The sequence below is a fragment of the Rousettus aegyptiacus genome, unplaced genomic scaffold (genome assembly GCF_014176215.1).
Source record: "Rousettus aegyptiacus isolate mRouAeg1 unplaced genomic scaffold, mRouAeg1.p scaffold_m13_p_4, whole genome shotgun sequence".
Classification (NCBI taxonomy): Eukaryota; Metazoa; Chordata; class Mammalia; order Chiroptera; family Pteropodidae; genus Rousettus; species Rousettus aegyptiacus.
In genome coordinates, this window is record NW_023416307.1 from 155245112 (window position 1) to 155269878 (window position 24767).

General features: G+C 56.9%; 2 protein-coding genes and 1 pseudogene across 6 annotated transcripts; 1 reads left to right on the forward strand and 2 right to left on the reverse strand.

The window, feature by feature from the left end:
* Positions 1-1262: 1262 nt before the first annotated feature.
* On the reverse strand, positions 1263-3251 carry LOC118601582 (annotated as a pseudogene).
* Positions 3252-11479: 8228 nt separating this feature from the next.
* Positions 11480-15171, reverse strand: CCDC71 (coiled-coil domain containing 71). Of its 2 annotated transcripts, none has more exons than XM_016149911.2 (2): positions 15096-15171; positions 11480-13139 (listed from the first exon to the last, which is right to left on the reverse strand). In XM_016149911.2, exon 2 carries the CDS (start codon positions 13085-13087, stop codon positions 11723-11725), a length of 1365 nt encoding a protein of 454 aa, XP_016005397.2. In that variant the 5' UTR covers positions 13088-13139; positions 15096-15171; the 3' UTR covers positions 11480-11722. The 2 variants fall into 2 exon arrangements, with proteins under 2 accessions (XP_016005397.2, XP_016005398.2); XM_016149912.2 differs by lacking the exon at positions 15096-15171 and adding an exon at positions 13806-14970.
* A 155-nt stretch (positions 15172-15326) lies between these two features.
* On the forward strand, positions 15327-24056 carry KLHDC8B (kelch domain containing 8B). Of its 4 annotated transcripts, none has more exons than XM_016149916.2 (6): positions 15327-19147; positions 20303-20801; positions 21856-22020; positions 22362-22586; positions 22680-22781; positions 23196-24056. In XM_016149916.2, the coding sequence occupies exons 2-6, from the start codon at positions 20426-20428 to the stop codon at positions 23390-23392; spliced, it is 1065 nt and encodes a 354-aa protein (XP_016005402.2). In that variant the 5' UTR covers positions 15327-19147; positions 20303-20425; the 3' UTR covers positions 23393-24056. The 4 variants fall into 4 exon arrangements, with proteins under 4 accessions (XP_016005402.2, XP_016005401.2, XP_016005400.2 ...); XM_016149915.2 differs by lacking the exon at positions 15327-19147 and adding an exon at positions 19274-19361; XM_016149914.2 differs by lacking the exon at positions 15327-19147 and having other exon boundaries at positions 19531-20801.
* The last annotated feature ends 711 nt before the right edge of the window (positions 24057-24767 follow it).

Consider the following 24767-nt stretch of genomic DNA (forward strand, 5'->3'; position numbering starts at 1 on the left):
AAGTACAGTCTCGGTATGAAAATGGGTGCTGGGCGGCTGACAACCGACGGACCAGAGAGGCAGTGCGCGGACCCGGATCTTATGGCTAAGAATCCGCTCCGGACTTTCTAGCCCACCGGAAGCCCTGTAGCCCGGGTTTGGAATGCGCGCTGCCGGCAAGCGCATGCCCCACCCAGGCCCCTGGGACAGCGGCTAGGACCACAAACTCCCAGGGTATGTAGGGCCCAGTCGGGCTGGCCCTGAGGTGCCCAGAGCCTTGTGCCAGGGGAGCCAGCTTCCTCAGGGGAATCACCAGGCGTCACTAGGAGAGTCTGGGCCGGGGGGTCAGTCAACCTGCTGGGCTTTCAGTGGCTAAGAGTTACTCCAGTTATCTGGAGTAGGGGTCTCCAATCACCCTGGGGGTCATGTAGTCAACTTGAAGGGCCCAGGGATACTAGAGGTGACTCAGAACTTCACATTACTCAGAGATAAGTATCTATCAGGGTCTGGGACACTAGATGGCCTCAGGGAGTTTAACATGCTGTCTCTGGTTTCTTAAGGTAGAGGGCCTCCGGATGACATCAATAGGGTCACATGGGGGTCACTCAGGGTCAGCGGGCACTCAGTGGGGTCTGTGGTCTCTTCAGGTCAGGCAATCCCTGGGTCACTCTGGGGTCACTTTTTATCATCCGGGTAGTCCCAGAGTCCCTCTTTTTGGCATCCGTAGACAGCCGTCGGCAGGTGGCACACGCTTTGGCCCACAGCCGCATGTGCTCAAGCAGCTGTGCTCCCCGCTGCTCCAGGGCCCGCAGGGTGGCCACCTCCCTGCCCAGAGCCTGCTCGTTCTGCACCAGGAGCCACTCCAACTCTGGGGATCAGTCATCTGAGCCAGGCTCTAACCTCTGACCCTGGTCTTCATCTCTGTCATGACCCTGACTCCGACCCCATCCCTAAATGAGCTCTAACCCTAATCTACATTTGACCTCCTGTTTTGAACTTTGACCCCATGAATCTAGACCCTACCTGGACCTAGCCCTGATCCTCCCACACCAACCCTGCTCTGACTCTGACCCTCCCGTCTGACCCTAACCCTATTCCTAGAGTAGGACTGGACCTGAAACCCCACCCCCACCTAGACTCTACTGTCCCAAACACATTGCTACCCGAGGTTCCTGGGGCACAGGGGATTTTAGAACTGAGACCCTGCCTCAGACCAGCATAGCCCAGTCCCAGCCTCAACCCCACTTCACACTGTTCCAGAGGGTTCCCTGAGACTCCGGTGTCTACTGCTCCCATCTCCCCTTGCCCAGGCCCCCAGCCAAGCCTATGGCATATGCCACACGCTCTTCTGCCTCCTGGGCCTGCTGCTGACTCAGGGCCAAATGGGTCCTGAGAGCCACTGCTGCACTGGACAGAAGCCCCAGGACTGGGGTCACATCCATTACAAGTGTCATTCGGGCCAGGAGCCCTGCCACCTGGGGCAAAGGTCAGGGGGTCACAGGGAGGTCACAGCAGGACAGCAACCAAGAGTTTTCCCACAGTCAGTTATTTAGTAGCATCATGATATCATAGTGGGTCAAGGACCATAGCAGCCACTGAACAAGGGGTGCAAGTGAGCTAAGGTGTATGGTGGGGTATCACCTCCTATACATTGGCCTCCAGGCCTCTGAGTGTCTGTTTTGCTGCCTGTAGCCCTTGCTCTGCAGTCTTTGCTTGAGTTCTCGCCTCAGCCAGCACCCCCTGAACATCCAGTGCTTGGTCCTGGGCCCTGGCTGTACCCTCCCTGAAGGGTACAGATGATCAGATGGGCATCTCTTTCCTCCCCGCCCCCTGACCTCTGCCTCCAGACTCCTGGCCCTTCGCCTGGTCTGCTGTGCCTGACGGAGGACACCTTCAGCTCTGAGCAGCTCCCGGCCTCTGGCATCTGGTACAGGGAGGGCATCCTGGATCTGATCCAGCAGGAGGGCAATGCCTGCTGCCCCACCCTGAGGGAGGGGCGCCACCAGTCCACTCCATGCCACTAACTCCACACTCAGAGCATCTGCACCTTCATCTGTGGGCATGGGGGTAGGGATCTGGAATGTAAACTCTGATTCCTGACCCAACAGACCCTGACCTTAACTTCCCATTGACCCGGCCTTCCCATTGACCTTAACTTCCCATTGACATGACTACATGGTGTGCTAGAGGCTTACAAGAGACACTTGTTACACTTTCAGGAATTTCGTTACCAGTTGTTAAATGGTACACATAGAAACTGACATACACTAGAGTCAGTCCCCCCGGCCTTCAGCTACTAAAGCTCCCACCTGACCCCTGGTCAGCCCTTCTAGGTATTCCTCATTTTGGAAGAGGTGTCATAGCAGTGACCTGGATGCCCACCAGCCCCTGCCCTCAGCTGTGAACAGACACAGAACAAGCAGACATGCACCCAAGAGGAAATGCTGGATGATATGCACAGTTGCTTGCACAGGGGCCATGGTGGTCATACCCCAGGGCCCCCTTGCACGATGCCACATCTCCTGAGACTGGATTCCAGTGGAGCTTGCTGTGGCCTGGATTTGCTGCAGCTGGTAAGGGTGAGTCAGATGTGGAATATATCTCCTGCAACCCCATGGCCAAGCCATGGTTCCCCATGACCACCTCCACCCCCACGGCTCCCATCCATAGCCCCCACGATTCTGTACCAGCTGATGCTGCTCCAAGGCTGTGACTACCATGTCCAAGCTATCGGAGGTGTTATGGGAGGCATCCAGAGCTCATTGGGTAGTGGGCAGGGTCCCAGGGCAAGAGGAATCACCACAGGGTACAGGAACACGGCCCAGCCCAGATCCCCGACCCCTGCATTCCTGAAAACAAGACAGGGGATCCAGAATGCACATCTCAGATTCACTATTGCCCTACACCCAGGTTACTCCAAGGAGAGAGTCCTCGCTGTGGCAAACCTCCCCGCAGTGATCCACATCTCCACCCACCAGCTTGGACTAGGAGTCTCAGGAGCTGTGGGTGCAGCATCTGGACTCTGTGGACCAGCTCTTTCAGTTTCAGCTCCCACATATCTGTCTTTGTAGGCTGTCCTGTCCCGGATAGTAAATGCTCCATCCACCGCTGGGCCTCTCGAGCCTGTCCCAGAATGCTGTTTGGTCCTCAAAGTGCAGCTGCCATCGGGGCTCCAAGCATGGCCTCCTGAGAAAGCAGGGCAGCTAAGGAGGCCTGGGCCTCAGCACCTGTAAAAGGTGGGAGGGATGAATAGGACTTCACTGGCTGGGACAGGAACAATCAGCCTCCTGGGTCCCCCAGATATGTAAGCAAGGGCACTGGGTCCCCTCCTTCTGACCCAGCCTAGCCCTAGTCCTCACCTGCTCCCCATCCACCTGCCCATCTGGTCTCACCTTGGACTCCTGTGGCCCTTTCAGGCCAGGCCAAGCCCTTGACACAGTCTAGCTCCTGGGATAATTCTTCTCCAGACGTTCACACTGCCCCATAACCCAGGGCTCTCTTTCTGCCACAACCTGTCCTATAGCCCACAGTGTGTGGGCCAGTGCAGTCACTTCCCTCCTGTGGGAAGAGGGAGCATCAGCATAGCTGGAGATGTCCTCTCCTCCATAATTCCTCATCCAAGAAAACCCGAATTTATTGGATTTCATTAACCAATGTCGCCATAAAAAATAATAATAATAAAAATTTTAATTTTTTTAAAAGAGCTTTCCAAATAAATGTGGGAGAAAAAAAAGAAAAGAAAAGAAAAGAAAAGAAAACCTATCTGACTCCCAGACTCAAGACTCAGACAGCCAACCTGTGACCCTCTGAATCCCTGACCCTGGGAAGCTAACTGGAGACCTCCTCCATACCGACCCCAGACCTCTTGCCTGAGACCAGCTATCCACTCTGTAAGTTGCTGCAGGGTCCCTGCAGTGGGTGAAGGAGATTCCAGGAGCATCTGTGCCTGTTGGAGTAGCCCCTCCAGGGCCCACAGGTGTCCACCCCAGCCAGGAGTCCCCTGGCGTAGGGTGGCCGCCTCTTGGGCCACAGCTTCCGGCTGCAGCTGGAGCAGAAGTAGGCGTTGGTCCAGGAGCTGAAACAGGGAGGGCAGGATGTGCAGTGTGGGAAGACACATCTCAGTGTGGGAAGCCACAGACACACACTTGGCACCTCGGCCCTGAGGTGCCCTCTCTGCAGAGGCAGGCACCTGTGTGCGGGTCGCACCTATTTCGATTTCTTCTTGGTGCAACTCCAGGACCCTGAGACCCCTGTTGCCTAGCCCATATTGTCCTGCTATAATTTCTGTCTCCCCTAGATGTGGGGTAGAGCCCTAAGATCTCACTGAATTCAGAAGGATGGTGCCCCTCTCAGGCCTCCACGCCCCTTTGGTCCGCCACAGCCTCAGTGTCATGGAGTAGCGAGTTCCCAGTTCAGAACATAAAGGTCTGGATAGAACCACAGTTCTGCAGGGAGAGGGGCGAGGAGTAAGGGTGGGGTAAGCAGGTCATGAGCAAGTGGTCCCCGGATGCTCTGTTTCTGTGGATCAGTTACTGGGTCCAACATCTCACCATACGACCAATGGAGAAAGACCAGCTTCTTAAATCTTGTCCTTTTAAATTAAGTCCTTGTTTCAATTGTTCTATGACATGATGGTATTCCATACTGGGAATTTTCCACTTTGTCTGGGCCTTGTTCCAAATGTGTTGGCAGTGTAACAGGGTCTTGGTATTGGGGGTCCCCAGGGTCCTGCCTACCTGTGCGCATGGGTCAAGGCCACCTGGAACAGCTGCTCTGAAGGCAGCAGACGGGCACCGTGAGTGCTGCTGGGTAGCGATTCAGCACGGACACTTACTAATGCCTGCCAGGCTTTGGGTGCCTAGAGTCAGGCGTCAGCAGTCATAGAAGTGCCCTTGCCCATCACCCAGCACTACTGATCTATCTGCTTGGCATGCATGTCACTGACCTGGGTCTTACAGCGCAGGATAATATCATACTCCAGGGCGCGAGGCACTGTGGGAGCCAGCAGAGAGAGACCAGCCTCATTAACCATGCGCGCAAAGTCCAAGCCAGTCCACAGTGCGAAGCCAGCTCCCGGACGGACGCATAGGCATGGGGCTCCTCTGGGGCCTGGATGTGAGACACAGACTCCCAGGCCCAGACCACTCTGGAACCTAGGACCCTCAGGACTTAGGTTCCCTTCCCCCAAGACCCCAGAAACCCCCATCCCCAAGGCCAGGTCCCTACTAAGGCCCTAGCGACTGCTGACACCATCCTGCTCTCCAGACTCTTCACTGTGGGAAGCTGGCGGCTGTAATGGGCTCGTCTGGCAGGATGGAGGGCACATCATGGGTCACGCTGTCTCCAAAATCGGGGCTGGAGCCAACCAGAGAAAGTCCCTTGCACTTGTGTACAGCAGGGAGGAAGAGGCTGGGGGGGCTCCCTGGGAGCAAGAGGGGTGTCAGTGTCCTCGACACTCTGGCTCCGCCCTCTCCCACACTGTCCTGAGAAGAGGGGCTGTCCAAGACACCAAACCTCTGAGCATGCTGACACCCTCACCTGCGCTGCCCCGCCTTCCTAACCCCGCCAGCCTCCTCTTTGGACACTCCCTCCTTCCCATGAGCCCCAAGGTCTGAGCCTTGGTTTCCTCCTTCCCCTGCCCCTCCTGGACACTCATAGGCAGCCCGAGGTCAGCTGGCTGGAGGCCCTGGCCAAGCTTTGCTTTGGCAGTAGCCTGGTCGAGGGCAGCACAGAAGTGCCCAGATTGGAGTTCATGGCAGCGGCGGCCAGGGAGATGTGGGCGGCACAGGCAGAGGCCCTCCCCTGTAGAACAACTGAGTAAGGTTGGGGACAGCGGGGACAGAATCAACACCTGATCCTTGCCACCTGACCCAGCCCAGGCCCTGCCTTGTACCTCTTGCTGTAGGCGTCCCCAAAGTCACAGTCACAGGGCCGGCAGCCAAGAGGGTCACTGCTCAGACCCCAGAACTAGGGCTATACAGAGAGAGTATGGTAGATGAAGGGAGGACAGGAAGATCTGGACAGGGAGAGGAGGGTCAGGGGCCTGGGAGCTCATGTGCTGGGACTGCCTGTTGCAGGAGAAAGGGGATTGAGTACAGGGCTTGGCGGCTCCTCTGCCTGTGGCCGAGAAGGGGCGAGGAGACTCTGGCGTGCTCCTGTACGGCTTCACGGAGGGGAGTAAGAGGTAAGAAGATGCGGACACGGCCAGGGTTAAAATAAAAGTTAAAAGGTGTGTAATGTTCAAAAGAAAGTAGGAAGGGGATGGAGTTGTTCCTTGAACTGAGTCTTCTTTCAAACATATTTGCCATGAAACCTTTCAGCCAGTGTATACTACTGTTCTAACTCATTTAATTGCTTTTTCTTCTATTTCCAAAGTTCCAACCTGAGGGTATATGCTGGTTCAGCTAGTCAAGGTGGCTTGACCCTGGTGACCAGGTCAGGAAGTGACACCACCCCATGCGCAAGGCTCAGCCTACAGTTACACTGATTATAACCTTATACTCTTTAGCTTCTAGAAGCTCAGCACCCAAGATCAAGGTCAAATCAGAAGGCCGGTCAAGGCTCACCAGACAATGGCTGCAGTCCCGTCCAGAGACAAAGCATTTGCAGTGACAGGCACCACTGGATGCATCACAGGCATGAGTGCCAGGGACTCGGCCCTGGGGGTTGCACCTGCAGGCTAAGGCACAGGGCCAGGATGCTAATGGGACTGCTGCAGGGGTAGGTGGGTGCATGTGTCATTAGGGCAGTGATTGGGGGCAGAGCAAGGAGACAGGGGCGTAGGGGTCCACTCTTAGGGTCACTCACGCTGGCAGCCCTCTGACTGGGTAAGGCTCAGGCCATAGTGATTGGGCTGGCAGGACTCATAGTGCTGACCCCAGACGTTTGTTTTGCAGCGACGCTGCCCAGAGAGGAGGCCATGGGTCTCGTCTGTACGGGCATCACACAAACCCCCTTCCAGGGCACCCACAGGGTCACAGTCATAGGCTGAATCAGGGGTCAGAGTGAGGACAGAGTTAGGTCAAGTCACCACAGAGTAGAAGGATCGGTGGGGTCAGGGCTGGGATTGGAGGGCTCATGTTTGCAGGAATGAAAGGAACAGGGATCTTCCTGGGGATCTCGGTGGAAGAAGGGTTGGCAGAGCTCACAGCGGTGCCCAGCTGTGTTGTGCTGACATGCATTGCACACACCTCCACTCGCATTGCAAGATGCCAGACACAGGGCCATGTCAAAGTGACAACTGCGGGCATGCCCATGGCATTTGCACTCTGGAGCAGAACAAGGAAGGAGGATATGGAGTGCACTAAGCCATGGCAAGTATGGCCTGGCAGAGTAGGGTGCGGCACCTCCCCTGGCAGCCATGGGGGTGCCCAGGCTCTGCTGCACACCATGGGTGGTCCTGGTACAGATCCTGGCAGCACTCACAGTGAGTTGTATGGTGATGGCAGACACAAAGGCCATGCACCTGGCAGGAAGGAGGGCAAGGTGAGCCTACCTCAGCGCCCCAGCTTGTCCACCTAAGCAGCCACAGGACACTCCTCCATGGCACTCACCATGACTTCCACATTGTCTGGGGCCCCAGGTGCAGGTCTGCACTCAGAGGCATGGCCATAGCACAGGCAGCTGCCTCGGGCCACCAGCTCATAGAGGGCATAGTAGTAGAAGGGGTGTCCCTTGAGGCCCCCCTGGGGGCCTGTCACCCAGTGTGTGCAGTTTGGAGAAGTTCATATGGAGATCAGTCACATGCAGAAATTCTGGATACACAGATTGTGAGACCTCGGGTACACTGGTCATCATTCCTCTCTGGTGGGGCCTCTCCCCATCATTGCAGCCACCTCCTCCCGGACCCCTGCTGTGGGACTACCCCCATCCCGGATCCCCTGGACATATTATTTTGGGATGACCCCAGTCTAATGGTGATAATTCCACCTCTGCACTGCTCCGGCCCTGGTATCACTCCTGAGCTGAGACCTACACATCCCACTGCTTCCCGGACACCCCATTCTGGCATCTCTAGATATTTGAAACCTGCTTCCCCAATGCAGTGAAGGATTCCATTTCCCAACCCGGCACCCAAACTAGAAATCAGAGTATCATCCAAACCACATGTGTTACTAGTTCATTTGCTTATTTGTCAGCCGTCTCACTTTTATATCAGCTCCAAGAAGATAGCAACCTTGCTTGTCTGCCCCAATGAGCAGTTTAGGAGATGCCTGGCACACAGCAGGGCTCAACGGGCACTTGTTACATGTACACATGGACCAAAAGATGGGGCCATGGCTCCTCTTTCTGCTCCATAGCTTATGTCAGTTACCAGGCCAAGGCTACTTCCTGTCTCTCTCCTTTGCCAGGTTTCCCCTTTCTCCTGATCAAAAGAACCAGCAACAGCTGCCCAGTGTGGGGGTTCCAAGTGAGTAGCTGGTAAAAACCACAGTCAAGGTGGTGGAGAGTGGAAAGAAAAAAACTCGTTTGGAGTTTGTCTTCTGCTGTGGTACTCACCTAGCCTGGCTCTGGGCTGCCCTATTAGATTATGGTTGTGTCTTTCTTGTCCTTTAACAAGACTTGTTTCACAAGGAAGAGGTCACACCCAGAGACACCCTGGTGCCACCTAGAGGCTTCTGCAGGGATGTAGGGCATCAACTAAGGCCAGGATGATGAATAAAGGGGGACAATGACAAGGGGGACCATGATGGGGCAGTGATAAGGATGGTGACAAAGGCTCACAAAGGGGAGTTACGAAGTACAGTGATAGGGGCAGAGACATGGGGGACAGTGATGGGGACCACAACAGGGCCCTACAAAGGAGTCCTGTGATGGGGCAGAGCTGAGGAACAATGCAAGGGGACTGAGCTGGCTTGCCTGCCACGCTGCCCCCTGGTACACACACAGGCAGGGCCTCCCCGTCCCGTGGCATCTGGCTGTTTTGACACACAGGGAGGGCAGGATTGGCTGTGGGAATGATTACCTGAATCTTGGGGTTGTTTGGGTTCTTTATGGGAAAGGCCGAGTCCAGAACTTTGAAAATTACCTGACTAGAAAAAGCAAGCCTGAGCCTCTGGTTTGCCCCAGGGCCTGCCTGCCACTTCCTCTGGGCCTAACCTTGCCCTCAGTGGAAGGCTCCACATCTGAGTAGTGCTGGTCGCAGACGACTTCAGACACTGTGGCCAGAGGCAGGAGAGATCCCAGGAAAGAGGCCTGAGCAGTTGTGAGCAAAGTATTGGTCCATGTGCCGGGAGTGGCCATGGTCCACTGATTGCTCAAGGAGCAGAGCTGCTGGGCGGAATGTCTGGGGACAGGAGGGGGTCCTTGGGTCACCAGGGGCAAGCATCCCTGGTGGCCAACAGGTCAGGAGGCACCGAGCCAGCCTTCAGGCTGGAGTACTGGTAGTCACCTTGAAAGTCAGGAAGAGTTGGGTAAAGAAGGCACACTTTAGGTCTAGCTGGATGGTGACATTCTCAACACTTGTAACCACAAGGGCTGGTCAGAGCGACTAGGCCCTGACCCCAGACCCGCACGCTGGCACCCTCACCAGTCTCTGCTTGCCACCAGGTCTTGCTGCCGTCAGGACCATTCCGGGAGTTCACGTTCTCAATGCCATGACCTCCCCTTCCCTGAGAGTCACAAAAAAAGGAGCAATTCTGAGAGTCCTGGGGGAATGGCCAAGGAAGTGGGTCGGGCAGGAGGTGCCAGGTTGGCGCCCCCACTCCAAATGTCACAGCACCTGCCTCTCACTCTAGTCCCTGGCAATGACCTGAACTACCCAGGAAAACCCAAACACATCCTGTCCAGAGTCCTCACCGTCCTCCCCACCTGTAGGTGGCTGAAAATGCAGTAGGGCTCAGGGCCGCAGAGCCCAGAGGTGGATGAGGTTCGAAGGCTCCAGCCACGGCCAACAATCAGGTTGCCAGTGGGTGGGTAGCAGCTGCCACTTGAGCAGCAGGGTGGGGGCAGTGTATGTGGCACATCCCTGACAATTATTCTGGGAGCCTGGATTGGGAGGGGCGGGGTCTGAGTAGACAGCCCACAGGTACCCTCCCCCCACCTCACGCCACCCCACAGGGAAGCCTGGAAATTTCTTCTCCCCTATGGTAGCTCTTAGGGAAGAGAGCCGACCTCTCACCCATTGGTGGTGACAGCAGCAGCAGCAGCACTGAAAGGTGCGGGCCTAGCCTAACTGAGGGTCCTGTGAGGGAATGAGGCCTGAGAGGATGCAGTGGGCCCCATGCCGGGCCACACCTGAGGGGCTGCACGCGGCCCTCAGGTCACACCCCATACTCACATGGTAGGTGAAAGTAGGGCTGCTGGAGGCGAAGCGCATGCAGGATCTTGGGGCCACCGTGGACCTGAGAGCAAGGGCGTCTCCAGAGCCAGGAAAATAAAGGGGGCTGTGCTCAGGGAAAGGATATTAACAGCCACCAGATGTAGAAGAAAGGTGGGGAGGGGGCCCCGAGGAGCATGCAGCAGCAGAGCGTCTCTGCAGGTCCGCCATCCCACTCAGCAGTCCGGGCTGGTGGGGCTGGGGTTCACACTAACTCGGAGACAGAAGAGTTCCATTCTCATTCAAATGAGGTTCCCACCCCTAGCCCTGAAAGGCTGTGTCTCCAGAAGCCTCTGAGGAATGTGCCCCCCTCCCTGCCAACTCCAGCCACTGCCTTTTAGGTTGGGCGGCCAGCACAAAGACTGGCAGATCGACAGGAGCTAGTTTTGTTCAGGGCTCAAAGCCTAGCCCCTCTCTAAAGCAGGAAGACCTGATACTGTGTAAAAAATACAAGCCCCTATTGCTAGGCACGAGGAGGCTGGACCTGGGAATAGACAGAGCACACAGAACCCAGGCAGAAAGTGCTGCTTATGGAGGTAGTCTGCAAACCCCCCTGGCTCAGCGACCGCAGTAACCCACCCACCCGAGAAGGAAATTCCTTGGTCAGTGAGAGAAGACAGACTTTGGCCCTCCAACCCAAGCCGCAACTCCTTGCCACCAACTGGGGAAGTCGAGGCTAATCGCTCTCTCCTGGAAGGAGAGGAGAGGCAGAGGAACCTCAGCCACTTTAGGCCTGGCCCTGCCTCAGACATGCCCAGGCAAAGCCCCAAGGTTTCAGCCAGAGCAGGCTGGAAGACAAGGCCAGGCTGTCTGCACTGCCCCTGAGAACAAAACCCCTTCTCTGGCCTAAAAACCTTCCAGGTGCAGCCACCTACTGTCCTCCTGCATGGGACCTAGCTGGGTAACAAACCAGGCAGCCCCAAGAGGAGGTGTCCCACCTGAGTCGCTTTGCCCCTACCCCCAGGGGCTGCCCTCACACATCCACAGAGCCGGCATCTCCAGAGGGGCCTGGAAGCTGCCCCTTCCCACACCTTCCCATCACTCATATTGGTGACCTGCCCCCAGCTACCAGGATCCTCTCTGGCAGCCCTGTTCCTGTATGTTCAGCTGGCCTCCTGAAGCCACACACACACACACACACACACACACACACACAAAAAGACCATGGAGGATGGGCAGGGAGACTGGAAGGTGGAAAGGTATAAAACGTGATAGATGGAACAGTGGACATACAACTCGAAAAGTAACAAATCACAGTGCATTGCGCCATGAGAACACCCCTCCCGTCCGCCCACCCCATCCCACATCCTCCAGTCTTTGAAAGGAGGCTGGTGGTTGCCAGGCCCTGGAGAGGCACTCAGAGTCCTCAGGGTTGTGGAGTCCATAGGCATTGCACACTGTGCCACTGACAACAGATAGATGGGCTCAGTTTCCCCAAACACTGCCATGTGAAGGAATCGCTGAGTATGGCAGCAATGGCTGGAGCCGTATTACAGGGGACAGGTTCACACGGAGGATCCGTTGAGCCCGCTGTCGCACCTCATCATCCGAAGACCACCTGTCCACCTTGATGGCCCGGAATTTCAGTAGCTTTGCTGGTCCAGGCCCTAGCCATGCCTTAGGGGATCGGGGACCAAGCCGTGTTCTCTTCTGGGGAGGAAGATCCTTTGCCTCCTCAGTGTTTTTCCTCTTCTGCCCCACAGTCTCAGGGCGGCTTTTCTGGCCCCTCTTTGCAGTCCTGGCCTGAACAGACCCTTTCGGCCTGCCCCTGCCCCTGGGCTGGGTCCGAGCTGCCTTGGCCTTGGCCTGCATTGCCTTGGCCTTAGCCTTGGTTCGCACTGCCTTGGTTTTGGCCTTGATCTGTGTAGCCTTGGCCTTGGCTTGTACAGCCTTGGCTTTTACCTTGGCCTTGGCAGCTTTGACCTGTGTTCGAGCCACCTTAGCCTGGGCTTTTTTGGTGCCCGGGGAAGAAACACCTTTCACTCGTGGGCCACTGAGGGACCCAGTGGCTTTGTAGGTCTTGCTCTGAGGCCCACTGCTTTGTCGGGGTCCAGCCCTGGGTCCTCTGCGAGTCAGACACTTGGGGCCCTTGCTTGTGGCTTTTCTGGGACTTTTAGGCTGGGGGTTTCCCATCCCCTTCCCTGGACCTTTCCGCAGCTTCAGGGGCGAGTCTGCAAGAGAGAGCTGTAGTGACTGTGTCTTGTGCTTGGCACCCAAGCAGGGCATGGGAGTCTTGAGTGGAACCAGGGCTTCAAGGACAACGGAGAGCCGCATGGCAGGGTAGACACCTGGATAGAGGTGGGCGGGGAAGCCCACTGCCGCACCCCGAGCACGGCTGGCACTTGACTGCTTCAAGGAGCTCAGTAGCAGGTTGGTGGTAGCATGCTTGGTGAGGGCTGGTGTGGATGCTTTGCCCAGCCTGCCAGAGAGTGCCATGGGAAGCAGCGTGGCCCGACCTGCAGGCAGCCGCATGGCAGTTCGGGGAACACTGGATGGAGGTGATGTGGTGGCTGGGGTAGGGGCACGAGCTTGCAGCTTTGTTTGGCTTGGGGGGCTGGCTGTGCATGAACTATAGCCGTAGACATCACCACTGCGCAGGATGGTGGGCTGGAAGCCATCATCCCGCAGGCCCTGCAGGAAGGCCACAAGCTGGGCCTCTGTGGCACTGAGATCCTGGCTCATGGGGTTAAAGACAAGCAGCGCCTCCTCCAGGGCCTTCTTCCCTGCTGTGGAGATCCGTGACCAAGAGTGTACAGCTTTCTCCTCCACATGGTGCACCACCACGCTCATGGCATTAGACACTGCAGATCTGCCTGCGTATCTGCAAACCAGCACTCGGCACCTCCAAGGCAAGAGGAAAAGAATCATTAAGAATGGGATCAAGATACGGGGCAAGAGTAGGTAGAAAGGTCAATCAGGACTTGCACTTGCTACGATAACAGGGTCCTCGCGAGAGCGAGCCACTCCTTGAAGCGAAATGTCGTTCTGACCTACCATGGCGGGGGGTTGGAGAGTGGGAGAGGACCCACGTGGGTCAGAGGCAGCATCTTCTGGGTACATGCCCTCAAGCTTATTGGAGCCATCCAACACACTGTTGGGTCCCTGCAAAGATTTGGGCTTGGCCAGCCTATTTTAATTCAATTTCATATTTTTTGAGGCCAGAAACCTAGTATTAGACTCAACCCTGGGAACACAGGAGCCCTGTACGAAAGGCAGGACGTTCTTGGGAGTACACACTGGCACCCAGCTCAGCTTGCCAGTGAGTCAGGAAAAGAGTCCTGGGAGAGGCAACACCTAGCTGGGACATGAGTGGTGAACAAGAAAGGACCAGATGGAAATGGAAAAGAGGAATTGCCTATGCAATGGCTCAAGTGAAAAAGAGTAAGGCACACTTGGTGTGACTGAGGTCTGTGGTCAAAGCTGGGAAATTTGGCTGGAAAAACAGGTGAAGGCAGGGCAACAAGAGCCTTGAATGTTCCTGAACGCTCGCCAAAGGGTCCAGACTTACACCCAATGTCCGTCCACTTTCCGTTCCTCCAGCTGCTGCTATTCAGATGCCCAGGGGTGAATCTCCCTGCCTCCCAGAAGTTCTGCTTTCAGAGGAGCCAGAAAGGCTGCTGGGGCCCAGAAAAGAGGCTGGAGGTCCAATTCCTAGCACTAGAGTTATGGAGACTAATCAGACTCTCCTTCAACAGAAACTAAAAAGATGAGTAGCATACACTAATGACGTAGCTCTAGGAAATCAGGTAGCCTGGGGGCCAGGCAGCCAAACCAAAAGCCCAATATCTAACAGTGGGATTCAATGGCTCCAAGCAGGGTAGTTAATAAGGTGGACAGAAGAAATGTGAGCTGTCCTAACTGGGGCTTGGAAGGCCACAGACCTTGGTACAGTCCAGATGGAGCTGTCTAGGAACACCCAAGTTGTCCCGAGCCTCTCTAGAGAAGCTGTAGGCTGTCAATCATGACTAATATCTACCGCCCCAACCCAGCAATGAGGGCCCCCAGGGGCAGCTCTCCATCTGCAAGGGAGCATTAAAAGATCAGCTGGGATCAGGCAAGTCCCTGGGGCCAGGAGGTGTGTCTGTGCAGCTTCTTCCTAACAGCCCTAATGGAGCACGGAAAGTTTTCAGAAGCCCCAGGAGGGCATGCCCTGGGGCTCTTTGTTTGGAAACATTCTCGGATCCTCGGTGTCTGGGGCACTTCCCTCTCCAGAGGCCATTCTCAAAGCACGATCCTTGCACGTGGCTTTATTTTATTTTATTTTTTTTCCAGGGGTTGTAGTTCTCAAGGATGTGAACTGTAAAACAGGGAGGGGTTCAGACACCAGACAAAGATATTAGGGGTGAACAGGGTGCTCTTCCGCCCAGGTCGGTCTGGACCCTTGGGAGGGGTCTTCTGGGCTTTGCAAGAAGCTCCGGAAATAGAGGCCGCAGCCTGGCCACGGAATTCCCTTCATATGTGCCCCAGGGGGCGACAGGGGAAGTTGATGAAAGATGGGGGACGGGAAAGGCCGTTCCAAGCGGACCCCGGGCGGGGGTAGATCAGAGCCCTCGAGCTGGGAGTCCGCGTCTCTGGGGCCCGAGCCGCGGGTAGGAGCGGGGGTCTCAGAGGCAGCGAGATGTGCGGGACCGCGGGGCGAGCCCGAAGGGTCGCGCAGCCCCAGGGTGGGGTCGCTGGGCACGGGGTGGGGGTGGGGTGAGAGTCTCGGCTGGGCCGGGAGAGAGCCGGCCGCGCATCCACCCTGCCACCTCGCGGACAGCCCCTCCGCGGCGCGGCTAGGCCCACGGCCCCAACCTACCGGCGCCGCCGCGGGGACCCAGGACGCGCCTCTGCGCCGCCTCCGCTGCTCCAACATGGCCGCCCGCTGCGCACCGGAAGTGCGCTGCGCTTCCGCTTCCGGGACCGGGCCCGCCCTGGTGACCCTTGATCCCCGAGACCTTCTTTCCCCCAAAGTCTAGGGGCGGAACGGGTGGGTGTCAGGGCGAGCTTCCTGGGGAAGTAGCCACGACCACTGTTCTAAACCCATCCGGGCCCATACTGGAGTGTGAGGAGCAAAAGTGCTCTCGGACATGGCCCGGACAGGGCTGCACTGGAACCCCCACCAGAACTGTATTAGAGGCCCAACTGATATCCACTTTTAGGGGCCTGGTGGTGCAGCAACATCTGGGAAGGAGTCCCCGCAAGATCCCAGCCATCCTCCACCCTCTGGACCTCCCGCAGCCACTGACAAGGCCTGCCTCTGTCCCAGGCACCTGACCAGAGGGCAAAAGAGGTGCTTCCCTGCCTGGGAGTGCCTCAGGGGAGCCTTTTTATTTTGCAGCAGGGGTATCTCATCTGAGGACAGTAAGCCCTCCTCTATTCCTGAGAATGGAGTCCCCGGCAAGTGGTATAAAAGGCTGGTGTGCACACATGTGCTGCACACAAGCCCAAAGCTGGGCATGTCCAATCTGAGAGTCCCAGCATACCAGTGTGGGCCTTAGTGCACTTGCCAGGCAACATATCCATGGGTGTGGTGGGAGCACCCTGGCCCAGTCTCAGCTCTGTCAGCCTCAATGACAGGAAAATCCTGCCTCCACACTTAACTCTACCCAAAATCTCTTTCCTTTTGCCTAGGAGACTGGGACCTCAAGTCTTTCCACCTATATCCTGGGGCCAACAGAGGACTGGTGGTTGCAGGGTCCACTGCCCAAGTAGCACCAGGTGAAAAGACATAGGTCAAAGTTAACCCTAGGAGTCTGAGGGGTCAGAAAGATCACCACTACTCTGACCAAAAGCCTTTCTGCGTCAGGTACCCTCAAATCCTGGTTGGGAGGCAGCATGGGATCCCTTGTTTCATAGATGAATTAGTGGGGGCATCTGCACTTGGGTCAGTGGCTAAGCTAAGAGGCAGAAATACTGCCACAACTCTTGGACTCTGACATATACAATGGTGCTAAATTTCGTAGCGGGGAGCAGGTGGAAGACTGTGGACAATCATGAGAGGGTGGCTGAATGCTTTACTTGGGGACTGGTTGATAACTCTCCTCCCTCCCCATCTGACTCCAAGGGTCTCAGGCTGCTCTACATTTTTCCGCCTATATGGAGTGGTCTGGACACCCCTAAAAAGAAACGCCAACCCTACCCTAGGCCTCATCTGGTTACCCTGAGCTTCCTAGCCAAAGTGCCAATCAAGAATTGCCAACTCTCCATTCCTCTGGGGTCAGTGCTTCTAGCCTTCTGTCCTGGTAGAGAGAAGGAAAGGTTAGCATCCCAAGGGCCAGAGTTTCAGGGAATGTAATCAGGAAGTCCCACTTTAGCACTCTCAGTCCTCATCTGTTGGTGAGCCCTGTCTCTGCCCATCCATGGTTGAGGATTAGTTATTCACTCTCAGGACCAATTCAGCCTCACCTTCTACCCCAGTTATCTTCCACAACTTCACCAAAGCCAGCAGTGTTGGCCTGTGTGTGCAGGTGGGACCAGGGTTGTGTAAACAGAAACCACTTCCATGAAAGCCTCCAGGAATGGCATGGCCTAGGTGTGTCCTTGAAAAGAGAACCCTCTCTGGTGATGTCCAGCCCAGAGATCAGTGCAAAATGGGAGACCATGATGGGTAGGTTCATCCCTGGGCTCTGTCCTTTCCAGACAGTAGAACTGGGGAAATAATAGGGGTTAGGAGTAAGGTCATGAGGTACCTAGCTCCCTGAGGGTAATCTTTCTGCCTCTGGGTGTCCAATATTTCCCAGATGGGACTCTCTGGGAGCATTCATCAGAGCAGAGTCTAACTTGACCTGGACTTTGGTGGATGGTGACCCTATAGCTGTAACTGGGATCAGACAGGATGAGGTTGGGAGAGAGCACAGCGTCATCCCAAGATCCATTCCTTGCTCTCCCTTTGGCATATTTTATAGCCCTGAGTGATGGACTCTAGACCTGTATCCACCTGAGCAGAGAGATCTGGTGGAGATCTAGATGTGACTGAGGCCAGTGGCCCAGGAGGGACCACCCAGGAAGGAGTCTGTGTGCCAAGGGGAAAAGCCAAGGCCAGATCTTGAGGACCCATTTCTTGGGGAAGGAAAGAAAACAGGGCCTATAAAAGACTCAGAGAGAGGCAAGACATCAGCAGGAGGAAGCAGAAGTCACAAGGGTAAAACTTTGAAGATGCCGCAACATTTCAGTTAAGACAAAACCACAGGGACCCTCTAGTTTTAGCTCTCTGGTGTTCCATGGTGACTTCTGCAAGAGCAGTTTTGAGGGAGCAGTGACAACAGATATAAAGGCGGCAGATATCAAGGCAGTAGAAAGAGAACATGGTTTTCAGAGTTTGGAGAGGAGGAAGAAGAGACGAGGGATTTGGGGAGCTGGGAGGTGTCTAAAGGTAGGAGGCTTTTGAGTGTTTAATTGTTGGGAAGGAGAGGGGAAGGGGCCTGAAAAGGGAATAGTGGGAAATGCGAGTGGGTCTGTAGGGCAGTGTGAACACCCGGAAGGGGAGGTTACCAGTCCCCTAAGTGAGGAGTAAGGCTGAAGCCTTCTAGCCAGGATCTGGAACAAGCCTTGGCACCACCATTTCCATACATGCCCTCCAAGTTCAACTGCCAGCCCCTGCAAGGAGCCGAATTCTCTTTCTGGTCATGGACAAAGCTCTGTCCACACTCTGGGCAGGCCAGGAGTCAGGCAGGCTAGGTTATTAATGATCCCAAGCAGCTCTCAAACCACGACTGATGGTGATCTGAGAAAGAACCTTGGAGAGGAGGAAGAGACGAGGGATTTGGGGAGCTTGTCCTCTGAGCAGGGAACAAGAATGTGAGGCCCATGTTTCACACTGGCTTCCAGAGTCCCCAGCAGGGTTTGGTCCAGGTTTCCCAGAGTGGTAACTTGCTTGATGACACATTCTTTATTGGCTGCTTCCCCTGTCTCTTTGCCACTCCTCTACTGGCACTTAAGGGCCTCATCTCCTTAACATTAACAGTGCACTTACATCTTTGTCTCCCGGTGTGGTTCTAGGGAAACTGAGACAGACACTGTCCATGAAAGAGGGACAAGACAGTAGCAAGACCTCTTCTCATAGATGACCCCTGACCTGTACAAATGGATCACCAGCTCACAGACTTAGCCAGTGCTCCAAATATTCAGAAGATGGGTCTGGGTCTGGGTCTGAGGTAGGCAGCCCTCTGTCACACTAGCTTGCTCTTGGCTGACCCCTTAGTTGGCTAGAGGCAGGTCCAGGACCCTGAAGATGGATAGTCGCAAAGTATCTCAGATCCCAAAATACTCCAGGCTTTAGGCTCTACAGAATGAGGCCAGAGTCACCAGCCTGGAAGACCCTGTGGCCTCTGACTCTTCATCTACTCAGAACTACCCTCCTCCCTAGAACTCCTCCCACTCAGGCCTGTGGAAGGGCTTGTCAAGTACTGAGGCTGGCACTGACTGCTCCGCCAGCCTCTGCTAACCTCAATGTACACCATAAGACATATTCTGTGCCTTGCTCTTTGCCTGGGGAAGGGCGACCCAGACACCGCCCCACCAGAGTAGCCCAGGTCACGCTCCAAGTGGCCTCCAGGGGGCGTCGCAGCGAAGCCTGCTGTTGGGCTCATCTGCGCTCAGCCTTACTAGGCGAACGCCCGCCCCTCAAGCTCCCAGGTTCTGCTGGCCCGATTCCCCCGCTGATGCTCTCAGGCTGAGTCCAGCTCAGAAACGCCCCCCCCCCACACACACACACCATATACGTGTGTGCTGCTCACTGTTGCCTCATTTCTACCCCCACCCGAGGTCGGACCCTAAATTCTGGGAAGGCCCAGTGTCCACATGTCCGTCTGTCTGTTCGCTCGTTTGCGTGCAACCATGGGTTGGCGCGCCCTGCTCCAGCCACGGCAGGTGCAGGGTTAAGGTGGGGGGAAGTGGGGGGAAGATATTCCCGAAGTGGGAGGGGGGACGAGGGGCGGACCCCGTCCAGCCCCGCCCCGCGCCAGAGCCGAGCCGGAGCCCCGCCGGAGCCCCGCAGGAGCCCGGCCTCAGCCCCAGCCAGAGCCGGCACCAGCGGAGCCGGAACGGCGGACCCCGCGCCCCGGCGGCGCCGGAGCCCCGGCCGGTGAGTCCCGCGGAGCCGCGCTCAGGGGAAGTTTGGGGCGCGGGGTGTAGAGCCATAAGCGCGCTGGTCCGGACCCGCCCCCCGACGCCCTCCCCCTGCTCCTCCCCAGAGATAGAAGTTTGGGGTTGGGGGCCCTCGTGCCTGGGATCCCAGGAGTGCGGGCCCCGCGGGAAGGGTAGAATGGGGAACTTGTATTTGCTGTGAGGGGCCCTAGTAGTCCAGCTGCCCATTCCTGCTGGAAACTCCTTGGACCCTGGGACCCTGGGCTCATGGGATCACAAAATCACCCCCCTCCCTCATTCTGGGCACCAAGGAGGCCAGCCTCTGGAGACCTGGCATGGGCAAACCTCTGAGGGTAGACCTCAAAGGGGAATGTGGGACCCTGGCGTCCAGCCTTTCCCTTTCCAGTGCCAAAAGCTCTGATCTTGGCCTTTTGCTGGTGGGAATGGGTGAACTCTGTGGTTCCCAAAGGGGTTGTAAGGATGCCCTGGAGTGATCCCTGGCAGCAGGTGGGAGACTCTGGTGCTGCCCAAGGCACACTGGAAGCCAATAAGGGGGAGGGTACAGTAGGACCCCACTCACGCAGAGCGCCAGGGTGAGGACTGTTGAGGGGAAAGGAAGTGGGCTAGGGTGGAGAGTCCTATCCTCGTCACCTTACGTAGACCTAGATAGGATGGGAAGCTCTTAGGTGAGAGCAGGGTGGGAGGAGAATCCCATATGCCCTGTAGGAATGGGGGGAGGGGTTGCCTGGGTATCTGGAAGTCTGCCCTCCTTCCCACTCTGGGTGGGCCTCCACGGTGGTGTGCTAGCCAGCCGGGGTGGGTCCTCCTGTTTTTCCCACCAGTGATTTTGGTCTAACTCTGTCCCCAGCTACAGGCTGCTCATTTGTACTCTGAGGGCTGGTCAGTGCCCTGACCCTTTGTTTCACCTCTCCCCTCCAGGTAGAGAGTTTTCTGGACTGGTCTGACACCCCCCTGTAGCCCTTGTAGAGCCAAGATGAGGCTTTCTTCAGTGGCACCTGCAGTCTGAGCAGAGAGCATGGCCTGCCACTGGAGGTGAACGCCATGGCTACAGGAGGTAGCCGGGCCTTTGCTTGGCAGGTGTTCCCACCCATGCCCACCTGCCGGGTGTATAGCACAGTGGCATACCAGGATGGGCACCTGCTAGTGTTGGGGGGCTGTGGCCGGGCTGGACTGCCCCTGGACACTGCCGAGACACTGGACATGGCCTCACACACGTGGCTGGCACTGGCGCCCCTGCCCACTTCCCGGGCTGGTGCAGCTGCTGTGGTGCTGGGCAAGCAGGTGCTCGTGGTGGGCGGTGTGGATGAGAGCCAAAGCCCAGTTGCTGCTGTGGAGGCCTTCCTAGCCGACGAGGGCCGCTGGGAGCGTCGGGCCACCCTCCCTCAGGCAGCCATGGGCATTGCGACTGTGGAGAGAGGTGAGTGGCATCCCAAGGAAGGTCCCTCAGGTGCCTCAATACCCTCCTTTCTTTTCTGACTTGGCCCCTTACCCTCAGAGATTGGATAAGAGCTATAAATTTTGCCTGGGTGCCTTTGACTTTGCCTCCTAACCCTGCTGTACCCTCCTCGATGTAGCTCTGAGCTGGGCCAGCAGCAGCCTTAACTGCTTTTTCCAACTGTGAGGAGGGAGGCACAGCCCAGGCTGGCCTCCAGCTTGATGGGAGGCCCCAGCCACTTCCCTGCCCCATCCATTCCTCTTCTCTAAGAGACAAAGAGTGGTGGCCCAATGACTCCCATGATTATAAATAGTCTGAGGTTGGGGGAGGGGAGCAAGGCCTTGGCTCAGAGCCAGGCAAGTGCTTAGATTGTTCCCCACACACACACCAGGGAACCTGAGATGGACGAAGGCCAAGCGGCTTGGAGACAGTTGCCATGGAAGCCCCCAGCTGACCGTCTTATATCCCCAAGGCCCCCAGACATGCCCCCAGCTGACCCTGAGGGCATAAGAGGGCAAGAGCCTACTCTAGTGAAAAGGTGGGGTGCAGAGGTGCTGGCCTGGCTCTTGGGTAGAAGGCTTGTGGCCTGTACCCCAACTCCAACTGATTCCTAGAGGCCCTCCCCAGTCTGAGCTTCATGCTGAGCAGATCCCCATGTGCCCTCCACCCTAGCTTAAACCATTCTCCACCCTCCTTCCTCTAGGGCAGCCCCCACCTTGTGGCCTCCAGGTCTGACCAGGTCTGGTTCTGCTTGGATGCCAGACTTGGTTACCATAGTGTCTCCAGGGAGACGGAGACAGATTATAATTAGATCTTCTGCCTCCTGCTCTTCACTTGGAGAGGCCCTGGCCAGAGCAGGAATCCTAGCTCTCCCCTCCCCCTCTCCATGCAGGCAGACAGGAAGATTTCTGTTGCTGGGGATGGGTACCACAAACACATGGGTCCCTAGCCACCCTCAGGCCTGACCAGGGCAGCTGTCAGGTTGGGATGCCCTGGCCAGGTCAGGATACAGTCTAAACTGCTCTTTTCTATGCAGATGGTATGGTGTATGCTCTTGGAGGAATGGGCCCAGACACGATGCCCCAGGCCCAGGTTCGAGTGTATGAGCCCCGACGGGACTGCTGGCTTTCGCTACCTTCCATGCCCACACCCTGCTATGGGGCCTCCACCTTCCTGCACGGGAATAAGATCTATGTCCTGGGTAAGGGCCTGGGGGATGTGGGAAAGGGGCTCGAAGTCCACAAGCACCTATCCCTGTGGTTAGCCAGGATCAGGCTTAGTCCGGGATGGCAAGACAAGAGCAGCTTTGTTGGGGTGAGCCAGGCTTGCTCGGAGGCTCTGACCTTGGGTGGCCCTGCTGGGGCCGGAAAACCAAACTCTAGTGCCTGAGGATCCGAGGGGTGGTTGATTCAGGCTCTGGCGCGCACACAGCTGGGTATGGGTGGCTGAGGTGGACAGTGTTGAAGGCTCAGCAACCGTGGTGAAGGAGGAGCCTGCCAGGACCCCTAGGCTCCCTCCCAGGTGCCCCAATTCCATTGGCAGGGGGCCGCCAGGGCAAGCTCCCAGTGACTGCTTTTGAGGCCTTTGATCTGGAGGCCCGTACCTGGACCCGGCACCCAAGCCTGCCCAGCCGCCGGGCCTTTGCCGGCTGCGCCATGGCCGAAGGCAGCGTCTTTAGTCTGGGTGGCCTGCAGCAGCCCGGGCCCCACAATTTCTACTCCCGCCCACACTTTGTCAACACTGTGGAGATGTTCGACCTGGAGCATGGTGAGCAGTGGCTGGCCTGGGCTGTCCTCCCACTCTCCATGGGATGGAGGGGCGCAGTGTGGGGAGCCAGGTCTGACTTCCCCTCTCCTGCAGGGTCCTGGACCAAGCTGCCCCGTGGCCTGCGCATGAGGGATAAGAGGGCCGACTTTGTGGTTGGCTCCTTTGGGGGCCACATCGTGGCTATTGGGGGCCTTGGTGAGTTTCTGTGGGTCTAGGGATGGGAGGGGAGCCCCAGACAGGAAGGAGTGGCACCATCTCCTGCCCTTCTCTAGGCTCTCCAGGGTTCAGGGCTTTGTGAGCTTCCCTTTCCCAATCCGTGGTGGGGTGTGGTCTGCATGGCCCAGCTCTTGGGGTATCCTCAGCACCTGACTCAGGACTTTGTACCAGCAGGGGCCTAGGAGACAGAAACAGGACAAATGACCACTGAATGAACGGACAAGTGGAAATCGGAGTGAATAAATGAACAAATGATGGGTGGGGGCAATGAGTAGTAAGGCACCGACAGCCCATCCCGGGGCGATGCTTGCCGGGGCATACTCTGGGCCCAGGAAGCCAAAGAGCTGGAGCCCCTGCAGCGGTCCCTTTACGACCTCTGTCTCCTTCTTGCAGGAAACCAGCCATGCCCGCTGGGCTCTGTGGAGGGCTTCGGCCTCGCACGGCGGCGCTGGGAGGCGCTGCCTGCCATGCCAACAGCCCGTTGCTCCTGTTCTAGTCTGCAGGCTGGGCCCCGGCTGTTTGTCATCGGGGGTGTGGCCCAGGGTCCCAGCCAAGCTGTGGAGGCTCTGTGTCTGTGTGATGGGGTCTGAAGGCCTGACGGGACCTTGTCCACTGGAGCAGCTCGGTGCCAGAGGCAGATGTCTGTGGCTCCTTGTGCTGCTAAGGAAGCTCTCTGTGGCTCTGTGGGATGAGGAAGGCACAGGCATGGGAACTTGAGACACTGCCTCGGGGACTTGGGGGGGCTTTGTTTTTAGCGTAGGACGTACATACGCTTCCACCACCTTTACCCCCACTCATTCATGGACTACGCCTGGCTCTACCCTTGCTCTGGAACCTGCTGGGCCCTCTGTCTGAAGGGGAAGTGGGGGGAGGGGAGAGCTGGCCTCATGCCCCTCAGGGTCAGTGCCTACCTGGAGTTGACCAGGCCCACCCCAATGACTATTCCTGAAAAATCTTAGCTGCCAGCCTGCCTCGAAGGCCCCTGGGGGCCCAAGAGAGTTCAGGGAGGGTGGAGGACACGGAAGGGATGGAAGAGTGGAAGAGGGAATCTCAGAGGGCCGAAGGGATGTCGGCTTTTGGCCCTTTACACCGCTGGCTGTGTGACGTTAGGCCAGTCATTTCACCTCTCTGTGCCTCAGCATCCTCGTCTTTAAATGGGGATCTCTGAAACCTTCCTGCCCTACCTACCTCACAGGGCTGTTGTGAGGACCCAGGGAGTTCAGATGTGAGAGTAAAAGTGCTGCTAAAATGTAATGTCTGGTCCCTGGCGTGGACTCCCGGGTCGCCCCTATCGCCCCGGGCCTCCTTCGGGGGCCTCAGTTCTCCAAGGGAATGACGGTCCAAAGGAGCTTTTTGGATCTAGCCTCTGTCCCCAAAGTGTTCTGCCCCTCCTAAGCCTCAGCTTCTCTTTTGGTGATATAGAATGCCCGCTGTCCCCCACTGTCCTGGGTGTTAGAGAGGGCGCTCACAAGATGACCAGAGAAGAGTTAAGAAAACTACAAAAAAAAACACAACAGGGCCAGGATGTCCTCCAGGTGTGTGTCACACAGCATTTCCACAAATTTCTGCTCACCTCCATATGGAGGCGCTGACCAGCGGGGGAGCTGTGGCCAGGCGGTCTCCCTCTGCTGCAACTGTGGGGCAGCTGTCTCTTAGGCAGGACTGTGTGGCAGTCCCCCGGCCCGCTAGAGGTGGTGGCCTCCCAGAGAAAGCAAAGCTGCCAGCCTCGGCCTCCTCCTCCAATCTTTGCTGCCTACCTAGCTATAGGGGCCATTGACCCTGTTTACCCTGCAGCCACACTTAGTGCAAAGGGCTCATAGCTGGGTTTGCTGCAAGCATGGATCTGGGGTCCTGGAACCCATCCGCTGTGGCCATGGTAATCTTCCTAGACCCTTACCCTCCTGCAGGCCTTACCCCTTCTCAGTCAGTGGCAGGGCTCCCAGGGTAGCACCTCCCCACCCGACA